At 48.6% G+C, this 12,844-nt stretch overlaps 1 protein-coding gene across 2 annotated transcripts in view; it reads right to left on the bottom strand.

Moving 5' to 3' along the window:
• Positions 1-1,793: 1,793 nt before the first annotated feature.
• LOC137535620 (oocyte zinc finger protein XlCOF7.1-like) overlaps positions 1,794-12,844 on the bottom strand; it is a 66,356-nt gene continuing 55,305 nt past the window's right edge. For both annotated transcript variants that reach the window (XM_068257479.1, XM_068257480.1), the window contains exons 4-5: positions 10,408-10,531; positions 1,794-4,416 (exon numbers count right to left, since the gene is read on the bottom strand). In XM_068257479.1, the coding sequence (XP_068113580.1) occupies positions 2,180-4,416; positions 10,408-10,531 (2,361 nt within the window). In that variant the 3' untranslated portion in view covers positions 1,794-2,179. The remainder of the gene's footprint in view (positions 4,417-10,407; positions 10,532-12,844) is intronic.

Here is a 12,844-nt window from a genome sequence, read left to right as displayed (position 1 = left end):
GGGCAGGGGATGGATAGCAGAGCTCCTGATGACCTGGAGATGGATAGCAGAGCTCCTCATGGGCTGGAGATGGATAGCAGAGCCCCTCGTGGGCTGGAGATGTATAGCAGAGCTCCTCATGGGCTGGAGATGGATAGCAGAGCTCCTCGTGGGTTTGAGATGGATAGCAGAGCTCCTCGTGGGCTGGAGATGGATAGCAGAGCTCCTCATGGGCTGGAGATGGATAGCAGAGCTCCTCGCAGGCTGGAGATGGATAGCAGAGCTCCTCACGGGCTGGAGATGGATAGCAGAGCTCCTCAAGGGCTGGAGATGGATAGCAGAGCTCCTCATGGGCTGGGGATGGATAGCAGAGCTACTCATGGGCTGGAGATGGATAGCAGAGCTCCTTGTGGGCTGGAGATGGATAGCAGAGCTCCTCGTGGGCTGGAGATGGATAGCAGAGCTCCTCATGGGTTGGAGATGGATAGCAGAGCTCCTCGCAGGCTGGAGATGGATAGCAGAGCTCCTTGTGGGCTGGAGATGGATAGCAGAGCTCCTCGTGGGCTGGAGATGGATAGCAGAGCTCCTCATGGGCTGGAGATGGATAGCAGAGCTCCTCGTGGGCTAGAGATGGATAGCAGAGCTCCTCATGGGCTGGAGATGGGTAGCAGAGCTCCTCGTGGTCTGGAGATGGATAGCAGAGCTCCTCATGGGCTGGAGATGGATAGCAGAGCTCCTCGCGGGCTGGAGATGGATAGCAGAGCTCCTCATGGGCTGGAGAGGGATAGCAGAGCTCCTCGCAGGCTGGAGATGGATAGCAGAGCTCCTCGCGGGCTGGAGATGGATAGCAGAGCTCCTCATGGGCTGGAGATGGATAGCAGAGCTCCTCGTGGGCTGGAGATGGATAGCAGAGCTCCTTGCGGGCTGGAGATGGATAGCAGAGCTCCTCGCGGGCTGGAGATGGATAGCAGAGCTCCTCATGGGCTGGAGATGGATAGCAGAGCTCCTTGCAGGCTAGAGATGGATAGCAGAGCTCCTCATGGGCTGGAGATGGATAGCAGAGCTCCTCACGGGCTGGAGATGGATAGCAGAGCTCCTCACGGGCTGGAGATGGATAGCAGAGCTCCTCATGGGCTGGAGATGGATAGCAGAGCTCCTCATGGGCTGGAGATGGATAGCAGAGCTCCTCGCAGGCTGGAGATGGATAGCAGAGCTCCTCACGGGCTGGAGATGGATAGCAGAGCTCCTCACGGGCTGGAGATGGATAGCAGAGCTCCTCATGGGCTGGAGATGGATAGCAGAGCTCCTCATGGGCTGGAGATGGGATAGTAGAGCTCCTCATGGGCTGGAGATGGATAGCAGAGCTCCTCATGGGCTGGAGATGGATAGCTCCTAGTGGGCAGTATGGGGGGGGGGGGGTTCTCTACCACAGCCAGTGTCCAGCACTGAGTTAGGATATTCCATTCTATATGCAGTAGGAGGGGGGATGTTTCTCTTCTGCAGCAGGTGTTCCAGCATTGATTTAGGATATTCCATTCTATATGCAGTGTGTGTGTGTGTGTGTGTGGGGGGGGGGGGGGGGTTATTTCTCTTCTGCAGCAGGTGTTCCAGCACTGAGTTAGGCTATTCCATTGTATATGCAGTATGGGGGGTGGGGGTATTTCTATACTGCAGCAGGTGTCCAGCACTGAGTTAGGATAGTCCACTCTATATGCAGTATGAGGGGGGGGGGGGTATTTCTATACTGCACCAGGTGTCCAGCACGGAGTTAGGATATTCCATCCTATATGCAGTGGGGGGGGGGGGGGGGGTTATTTCTCTTCTGCAGCAGGTGGTCCAGCACGGAGTTAGGATATTCCATCCTATATGCAGTATGAGGGGGGGGGGGGTTATTTCTATACTGCAGCAGGTGTTCCAGCACTGAGTTAGGATATTCCATTCTATATGCAGTGGGGGGGGGGGGGTTATTTCTCTTCTGCAGCAGGTGTTCCATCACGGAGTTAGGATATTCCATCCTATATGCAGTATGAGGGGGGATGTTTCTCTCCTGCAGCAGGTGTTCCAGCACTGAGTTAGGATATTTCATTCTATATGCAGTATGTGGGGGTTCCTCTCCTGCAGTAGGTGTTGCAGCTGCAGCAGAACAGCTGTCTAGCCTGAGGTGGGATTTTCCATTCCACATGCAGCGAGGGGGGGATCGTCATTTTTCTGCCACGTGCACTCTGCAGTGAGTGAGAAGCTCAGACTTGCTCATGAAGTAGGCCTCACACTCCAGACATTTATACAGCTTGCTGGTAGCATGAGCCTGCTGGTGCTTATTAAGGGTGGAGCTGCAGCTGTAGGTCTGTCCACAATCTGGACAGACATATGGTCTCTCGCCGGTGTGCAGGCGGTAATGTCTGTAGAGGCTGGACTTGTCATTAAAGCTCCGCCCACACTCGGAGCACATGAATGGCTTCTCACCGGTGTGGATCCTGAGATGTCGGACGTAGTGCGAGTGGTCGGAGAAGGACCTGCCACACTCAGTACAGGTGAAGCGCTTTTCCTTGGCGTGATACTGGAGATGTTTGTCGAGGAGCTCTTTGTTCCGGAAACATGTCCCACACTCGGCACACTGGAACGGCTCATCACCACTGTGGACCTTCCTGTGTTTGATCAGCTGGTAGTTACGGGTGAAACGTTTGCCACATTCGGAACATTCAAAGGGCTTCTTTCCTTTATGCTCCTTGCAGTGTGCTACCAGTTCATACTGGGTGGTGAAGCACAGAGCACACTCCGGACATCGGAAGGCTTTGGTGATGGTGGCCGTGTGGGTCCGCTGGTGTTTGTTTAGGTAGGAATGATCACTGAATGACTTGCCGCACTCCGGACACACGTATGGCTTCACTCCGGTGTGGATGCTCTGGTGCCGGATGTAGTGAGCGTGTTTAGAGAAAGATTTCCCACACTCAGAACATCGAAATGGCTTCTTCCTCATATGACTCTTCCGATGTAAACAAAGGAGAGATTTGTCATCAAAACACTGGTCACATTTGGAGCACAGAAAACTGGCCAGTAGTAACTGGTCATGGCTCTGGGAATTCTGGGAGTAGTGCAGTGAGTCATCCTTGTCTGTAGAGCACATTGCCTGATCAGGTCTGACTGGATCCACCTCCACACTCTGCACGACTGGCATCTCTGAGGTTCTGCTGCTAAGCACTTTGCCTTTTGATTCCTTCAAGCATTGTGCGTTTGGTCTTTTGTTACAAAAGACTGAGGAACCCAACATGTATTGTGTGTGGACTGCAGGTGTGGCGACAATATTACCATCTCCAGCTTGGAATGGCTGTACATTATTATTAGAGATGTGATGAATACGATCTCCAGTACTGTTACCCTTTGTCTTGTGGTCTCCAGAGTTGAAGCCCAAGTCTATCGCAGGACCAGTTATTATGTATGTAGTTTCTATGTATTGTTTGTGACCTGTGTAAGGGACACCTAGATGTTGTATGTTGTTACTATTATTAGAGATGTGATGAATATGATCTCTAGGATTCCGAATGTTGCCTTCTGTCCTATGGTCACCAGGCGCTGAGTCCATCAGAGGACCAGTTAATAGGTATTCAGTCTCTGTGTATTGTTTGTGGCTTAAGTTGGAAGTAGTAGTATTATTCCCACCTTCCAACAATGCCAGTTCTCTGTTGTCTGTAACAATATAATGGATACCTTCTGCTGTGTCTGAGGCCAGGTCCTCCACAAGACCAGTCACCACATGCTTAGAGTGTTTTAGAGGAGATAGCATATCACCAGCCACAATGTCCACTTTATCAGGAGAAACTGAATTATTTTTATGAAATTCTGCACCTGGAAGGTCATTAGTTGTGCCATCTCTGGAAAGGCCTCTTTGGGGACAGGGTTCCTCTGTAGCTGATGATGCATGCACGCTTTTTAGTGGGGAATGCGTACCAACATGAGCACAGTACTTTTCTTCACAAAAACAGATTTCTTTCTTATGATCAAGAAAACGTACCGTGTCCCATATTTCTGGTTCATTCTTAGTAAGTGTGGAGGAGTCATGAGTGTGAAATAAGTAGGGTTCCTCCTTAGCATGAGTAGATGTATAGCCTTCAGAACCTGCAGATGTATGTAGGTCTGGTTTGTGGGGGACTGGATCTTGATATGAGCATGGTTCCTCCTTGATGTGAGTAGATGTAGGTTGAGTAATGGTTCTTGGGGTATTCTGGGAGAGAGGTTCCTCTAGACAGAATGTTTCCTCCTTAATGCCACTAGCAGCAGGCAACGTAGGATTCCAACAGACTCTCACATCATTGAGATGGAGTCCTTGATGGAAATCCAACATTTCACCTGCCACTATTGTCTCTTTCTTTTCTCCTGCCCTCTGCAATGTGGTATCAGGAAGAGGGTGAACTCCTTTGTCTGGGGATGAGAATTCAGATTCTGTTGAGAAGAAAAAAATCTGATTATTATAATGGACACCAGTAGTGTCTCATCTCTGCCTCTCCAGAAGGAAGGGGGACTCCAGGGTGAATGAAGATGCTTTGACTATAGGTTGGTCTCCACAGAGGAGATAATGATGGGTGTGGCCTGTTATGTATCAGTTTCATTTACCCTGAATTCCTCTTTCCTTTAGGAAGGCTTACTTGCATAGATTTGTCATGGAGACTGTGAAAATGTCAGCTAATGTGAGGCCTACTGATAGTAGTAATGGCTTATAACATTTAGTTAAAAAAAAAATCTGACTGTGCCTAGAAAACCTCTAGCCATCCTAGTCTAGAAAATCAAAGAATGTTCCATATATATGTTCCACGAACCTAGCTAACCCACCCAATCCCTCATACTTCCCTCCCATAGGCCAATAAAAGGAGTGACATGTTGGGGGGGGGGGGGGGGGGTAAGGGTTGTGAAGCAACCGTGTGAAAGGTCTGCTGCTCTGGAAGAAGTTGTACAAAGAGGCAAGCTCTGGCACCCCCTACTGACCTACTTGGGAAAGACAAGGAGGGAACCACACTGTAATGATCGCTGCTGCAGCAGGTGTTGCTGGAAGTAGTAGTGCTGCAGCTCAGGCAGTTCTGATCTATTTCCATGCAAGCTGCATAGCTTTGTTGGCCTTTCCCTGCTGTCAGCTTGTGACTGATTACCATTCACCTGTGTGGGAATCTGCATGTCTGCTCCCATTGGATGACCTCAGTATAAAGATCTGCTTCCTGCAGGACTCCTCAGGTTTTCATAGCTTCAGTTTAAGCCCGTCTTGCTGTCGCTTCAGCCCTCGATCGTGTTTCTTGTTCTAAAGATACTTTGCTGGTCTTTGCATCATATATTGGTTCATTGCCCATATATATGCATACCAGCACGTTTATTATTTTCCTTGTATTCGTGTTACGTTGATACATCAGTGTCGCTGATATATACGTACACGAACTGTTTATTTCCTGTGTTCAGTTAGTCAGCTTTCCAGCACGTTTTGGTAGGTTGCGCGTACCGTGACCACCCGTGCTGAGGTAGTTACCCTGCTCCTGGTTCTGTTTGTGGATTGCGTTCATCTCTGCGAAGAGATAACGAATCCTTCTGAATCCAGTTCTGTTACCGTTTGTGGATTGCGTTCATCTCTGCGAGGAGATAACGAATCCTTCTGAATCCTGTTCTGTTACCGTTTGTGGATTGCGTTCATCTCTGCGAAGAGATAGCGAATCCTTCTGAGTCCTGTTCTGTTACCGTTTGTGGATTGCGTTCATCTCTGCGAGGAGATAACGAATCCTTCTGAATCCTGTCCTGTTACCGTTTGTGGATTGCGTTCATCTCTGCGAAGAGATAACGAATCCTTCTGAATCCTGTTCTGTTACCGTTTGTGGATTGCGTTCATCTCTGCGAAGAGATAGCGAATCCTTCTGAGTCCTGTTCCCTGTATTACTCCAGTCCTAGTCAGCGTTCCTGCTTATGTCATATATCGGTTCATTGCCGATATATACATATGTTAGTCAGACGTTACAAATAGTTTCATTGATAGCTGTAATTGTAATACGCTAGGAAAACATACTTATTGTATATTTGTCTGTGTTACGTTCATCTATCTTGATCCTGCTATTTCCTGACTATCCTGTCCTGTCTTTGTGAGGCACGCCATCGCTGCAATCGCATTGGCTGCCTCATTCCAGTCTGTCTTGTTTTGGACGCTTGCTGTCGCTAAGTAGCCGCTAGCTAGCAAGCGTTCATTCTGTCTACCTGTCCTGATCTCCTCAGTTCTAATTTATGCGCTCAGCGCTACTTTGCGCTGAGACGTTATAACGAAAGCATTGTTTGTGGCTGTCAGATCTGCAACGGCTCTGTGCGCCACAATCTCCTATTGGAGTCAGTCCTCCCCTCCACTATACTAGGGATAGCCTGTTTCCTTGTGCTGGTGTGTGTACCTCCTCCACGCCAGCTCATGCGTTGCATGCTGACTGTGGAGAATACACCACCAAGCCTTACACACAACTAGGCTGTCTCTTGATATTTTAAGACAGATTTTTCAAAACAGTGCAAGGACAAATGATATAAAATAGATCAGATGTCCAGATCAAAGATTCTGATTGGTTGCTCCAACTGCTCGACTTTTGTACGTGTTTTCTACCAGACTCCAATTTTCTGTACAATGGTTTGTATAAATCTGTTCCGAGCTCTGCCTAAAATAAAAATGTTCACTTACCCAGGGCTTTCTGCAGCCCAGTGCTGGTCGGGACGTCCCATGCCAGCCTCCTGGCTCTTCTCCCCACGGCTGTCCATATAGGGCTGTCCGGCGGCTCCCCGGGCGACACTGGCCGAGTGTCGGGGCTCCTTCTTCCGCAAACCTCAACAATGACGTCGCACGCCGGCCGCCTCGCGTAATCACGGCGGCCCGGTGTGACAGTACGGCGCATGCGCGATTTTGCGCGGAAGAAGGAGCCCCGACACTCGGCCAGTGTCGCCCGGTGAGCCGCCGGACAGCCCTATATGAACAGCCGTGGGGAGAAGAGCCAGGAGGCTGGCATGGGACGTCCCGACCAGCACTGGGCTGCAGAAAGCCCCGGGTAAGTGAACATTTTTATTTTAGGCAGAGCTCGGAGTCCCTTTAACTGAAGAATGGGCGAAAATTCCTTTGGAAACAATTCACAATTTGTATGAATCAATACCTCGGAAAATTGAGGCTGTAATTGCCGCAAAAGGTGGACATACACCATATTAAAATATATTTTGTTGATTTTCAAGGTGTTTCCTGTATATGCAAAGTTCTCCCTTGAGATAAATATTCTATTGGCCATAGATGATTCAAGTGGACATCTTGCTTGGTAGAGAAGCAAGGACAGTTATGCTGGGCATACACGGCGCGATAGTTCTTATCCGATGTGTCCGATCACCACGGCGGATCGATACCGCGCTCGATCCCCGCAGGCGGACAATGCAGAAAATGAAGCGCTGATAAGGAAGCACCAGCGGGGACGACCGGTGACGCGCCAGCATCGAGCTGCTGGCTCGATTCAGGTGCATTATCTCACCATGTATGCCCAGCATTAGTTTTTAATCCAACAATAGGTACAGTCCGGGAGACGCCAGAACACATTCCTGGACACAAACAACAGTTTCCATGAGATAGCTGGGACTAGGAGAATGGCACAACTCCAAGTATAGCCTGGGGTTCCTGTCCTGCCCAGTGGATGGGATGCCAATCATTCAATCGTAGAAGCCAATAGAAAGCTCAGAATGGGATTGACATCTGTCATCCGCCCACAGGCCACCTACAGTGAGATGTGACTAATTAACACTTGTCAGGCTGGAGATCATTCTACATATAAGATGAATCCCTAGTCTTGTGGACTACTGTTTTTCTACTACTTCTGTTTCATCAGTTCCTGTTAGTTTAGCTTGCTCGAGTTTATTGCTTCCAGGTGCCCATCTTACCGCCGTTTGTTTGTGCTTACTTATGATTGCCAAGCCGCTACATCGAGACCTGCAATCACATTCATATCTCCTGATTTGCTGTAACTAAGATGCTGAAATAAACACCTTGTATCGCTGATCGAAGCCAATAAATGCCTTAACCTCCTGAGCGGTATGGACGAGCTCAGCTCGTCCATCACCGCCGGAGGCTGCCGCTCAGGCCCTGCTGGGCCGATTTTTATCAAATAAAGTGCAGCACACGCAGCCGGCACTTTGCCAGCCGCGTGTGCTGCCTGATCGCCGCCGCTCTGCGGCGATTCGCCGCGAGCAGCGGCGAAAGAGGGCCCCCCTAGCCGCCTGAGCCCTGCGCAGCCGGAACAAAAAGTTCCGGCCAGCGCTAAGGGCTGGATCGGAGGCGGCTGACGTCAGGACGTCGGCTGACGTCCATGACGTCACTCCGCTCGTCGCCATGGCAACGATCTAAGCAAAACAAGGAAGGCCGCTCATTGCGGCCTTCCTTGTTTATTATGGGCGCCGGAGGCGATCGGAAGAACGCCTCCGGAGCGCCCTCTAGTAGGCTTTCATGCAGCCAACTTTCAGTTGGCTGCATGAAATAGTTTTTTTTTAATTAAAAAAAACCCCTCCCGCAGCCTCCCTGGCGATCTCAATAGAACGCCGGGGAGGTTAAAGGGGAACTGAAGTAAGAGGTATACGGAGGCTGCCATATTTATTTCCTTTTAATCAATACCAGTTGCCTGGCAGCCCTGCTGATCCTCTGTCTCTAATACTATTAGCCATGGCCCCTGAACAAGCATGCAGATCAGTTGAAACAAAAAAGAAAAACTGAGAGCCCAATATGGTGCAGTAAGTCTAACAATTGTTGGCAAAATAATGAACAGATGTGGATATACTCACAAACACGGGTTACCACATAGGCAACCACTTGAAATGCAGGTGGGGAGCATTAGAACCTGACCCCACTCAGGTTTAAGAAGTTGCTCGCTGTAGATAGAAAGAAGGGGACAGTCCCCTCCACCCAAGGTGGACTATATACTGTGCAAATTTGGACAGAGGCGCCAGGCAGGTTAAAATGATCTAAAAACAACTAAAAAGGAGGAGTACAGGTGGACTTACCTCCTGAAATGATGGACAATCGAGATTTGTTCAAATCGCAAATAACAATTTATTTTAGCACTCCGCAACTTGCCGCCTCTTGCCACTATTGGACCTTTTTGAGCTTGCACTCCTTGCCTGATGAAGCGGGTTATACCTGCGAAACGCGTTGCGGAGTGCCAAAATAAATTGTTATTTGCGATTTGAACAAATCTCGATTGTCCATCATTTCAGGAGGTAAGTCCACCTGTACTCCTCCTTTTTAGTTGTTTTTAGATCATTTTAACCTGCCTGGCGCCTCTGTCCAAATTTGCACATGCAGCAGATCAGGTGTTTCAGACTTATAAGTCTGATCTGACAAGACTAGCTGCATGCTTGTTTCTGGTGTTATTCAGATACTACTGCAGAGAAATAGACCAGCAGGGCTGCCAGGCAACTGGTATTGATTAAAAGGAAATAAATATGGCAGCCTCCGTATACCTCCTACTTCAGTTCCCCTTTAATAGACTTTGAGTGTTTATGGTCTCAATCTGGTGAAGCTGTGATGAAGTGGTGCCAGACGGTATTTAATAGTTTCAACCAAAAATTCCACAAAATCTGAAACATTCATGAGGTTATGAAGATGATAAGGCTATCACGTTTGTATTACTGAGTTCAAAGCGGCATACATACTACAAGGCCCAATTCACATTTATCCATGCAAATTCCGCATATGTTTCTCTGCGATTTTCTACACGTCCAATGCTGCATTTTGTGATTTCTTTCTGAATTGTCCGGTCCTTTTTTTCTTTTTGCTATTTTAATTTTTTGTGTTTTTTTTTGAATTGCAGTTTTTCCATGCAAACCAATGACGTTATTAACAATGTATCTTATTAAATTAGAAACAAGGGGGAGGGGCATGGCGGGTGCTCACGTAAGAAAAGCAATATCAAAACGCACTAAAAAAATCTTCAAAAAAAATGCGAGTCAGATAGGATGCTAATAAAACGCATTAGATGTGTGACAAACGTGTAACTGCAATTCTAACACATGTGAAAGGCTATTGAGGTCTAAGTACCACAAGGAGTGGGAAGTGTTGCATGCCAAGGGAGGGTCCTGAGCGGATTGGGACCCTCTGGAAGTAAGTGCCCACCTCAGTTTGCCTGTATTTGCCCTTTTATCCAGAAATAAATTGAATTTTACTATTTCCACTGAGAGCATCCCTGTTTGTTTCATCTGCACTTTGAGTGCGCACAGGTGGTGAAGTGGAGTAACTTTTAAGGAAGACTATACCTGCGCTGTGAATAACTACTATACATATGAAAGGTCCCCAATCTTCCAAACTACAACAAAGAAAGAAACCACCAAGACACGTGCGAAGGAACCAGCAAAAACAACCTACTAGAGACTGAGAAAATCGGGACATTTCCATGGAAAAGCTCTTACCAAGTGACTGTAGGGTCAAAAGATCCTTCACCCTGACGTCCTTGTAGAGGTCCTTGTGTCCTGCTACATACTGCCACTCCTCCATGGAGAAATACACGGTGACATCATCACACCTTATAGGAACCTGAAACACACAATGGTACAGTCACCACCCAGACACACCCCTTGTGTTACTGGATAATATCCCATAATTCCCAGCACCTCTCACCACCCAGACACGCCCCTTGTGTTACTGGATAATATCCCATAATTCCCTGCTCACCACCCAGACACACCCCTTGTGTTACTGCATAATGTCCCATAATTCCCTGCTCACCACCCAGACACGCCCCTTGTGTTACTGGATAATATCCCATAATTCCCAGCACCTCTCACCACCCAGACACGCCCCTTGTGTTACTGGATAATGTCCCATAATTCCCTGCTCACCACCCAGACACACCCCTTGTGATTACTGGATAATATCCCATAATTCCCTGCTCAGCACCCAGACACACCCCTTGTGTTACTGGATAATATCCCATAATTCCCTGCTCACCACCCAGGCACGCCCCTTGTGTTACTGGATAATATCCCATAATTCCCAACACCTCTCACCACCCAGACACGCCCCTTGTTACTGGATAATATCCGATAATTCCCAGCACCTCTCATCACCCAGACACACCCCTTGTGTTACTGGATAATCTCCCATAATTCCCTGCTCACCACCCAGACACATCCCTTGTGTTACTGGATAATGTCCCATAATTCCCTGCTCATCACCCAGACACGCCCCTTGTGTTACTGGATAATGTCCCATAATTCCCTGCTCACCACCCAGACACGCCCCTTGTGTTACTGGATAATATCCGATAATTCCCAGCACCTCTCATCACCCAGACACACCCCTTGTGTTACTGGATAATCTCCAATAATTCCCTGCTCACCACCCAGACACACCCCTTGTGTTACTGGATAATATCCCATAATTCCCTGCTCACCACCCAGACACACCCCTTGTGTTACTGGATAATATCCCATAATTCCCAGCACCTCTCACCACCCAGACACGCCCCTTGTGTTACTGGATAATATCCGATAATTCCCAGCACCTCTCATCACCCAGACACACCCCTTGTGTTACTGGATAATATCCCATAATTCCCTGCTCACCACCCAGACACACCCCTTGTGTTACTGGATAATATCCCACAATTTCCAGCACCTCTCATCACCCAGACACGCCCCTTGTGTTACTGGATAATATCCGATAATTCCCAGCACCTCTCATCACCCAGACACACCCCTTGTGTTACTGGATAATATCCCATAATTCCCTGCTCACCACCCAGACACACCCCTTGTGTTACTGGATAATATCCCACAATTTCCAGCACCTCTCATCACCCAGACACGCCCCTTGTGTTACTGGATAATGTCCCATAATTATCTGCTCACCACCCAGACACGCCCCTTGTGTTACTGGATAATGTCCAATAATTCCCTGCTCACCACCCAGACACGCCCCTTGTGTTACTGGATAATATCCCATAATTCCCTGCTCACCACCCAGACACGCCCCTTGTGTTACTGGATACTATCCCATAATTCCCTGATCACCACCCAGACACGCCCCTTGTGTTACTGGATAATATCACATAATTCCCTGCTCACCACCCAGACACGCCCCTTGTGTTACTGGATAATATCCCATAATTCCCTGCTCACCACCCAGACACACCCCTTGTGTTACTAGATAATATCCCATAATTCCCAGCACCTCTCACCACGCAGACACGCCCCTTGTGTTACTGGATAATATCACATTATTCCCAGCACCTCTCACCACCCAGACACGCCCCTTGTGTTACTGGATAATATCCGATAATTCCCAGCACCTCTCACCACCCAGACACGCCCCTTGTGTTACTGGATAATGTCCCATAATACCCTGCTCACCACCCAGACACGCCCCTTGTGTTACTGGATAATGCCGCATAATTCCCAGCACCTCTCACCACGCAGACACGCCCCTTGTGTTACTGGATAATGTCCCATTATTCCCAGCCCCTCTCATCACCCAGACACGCCCCTTGTGTTACTGGATAATGTCCCATAATTCCCAGCACCTCTCACCACCCAGACACGACCCTTGTGTTACTGGATAATATCCCATAATTCCCAGCACCTCTCACCACCCAGACACGCCCCTTATGTTACTGGATAATGTCCCATAATTACCTGCTCACCACCCTGACACGCCCCTTGGTTACTGGATAATATCGCATAATTCCCAGCACCTCTCACCACCCAGACACGCCCCTTGTGTTACTGGATAATGTCCCATAATTCCCAGCACCTCTCACCACCCAGACACGCCCCTTGTGTTACTGGATAATATCACATAATTCCCTGCTCACCACCCAGACACGCCCCTTGTGTTACTGGATAATAT

This window comes from Hyperolius riggenbachi, chromosome 10 (genome assembly GCF_040937935.1).
Source record: "Hyperolius riggenbachi isolate aHypRig1 chromosome 10, aHypRig1.pri, whole genome shotgun sequence".
NCBI lineage: Eukaryota > Metazoa > Chordata > Amphibia > Anura > Hyperoliidae > Hyperolius > Hyperolius riggenbachi.
Note: the sequence above shows the minus strand (reverse complement) of the source record. Positions and strands in the feature narration are given on the sequence as shown.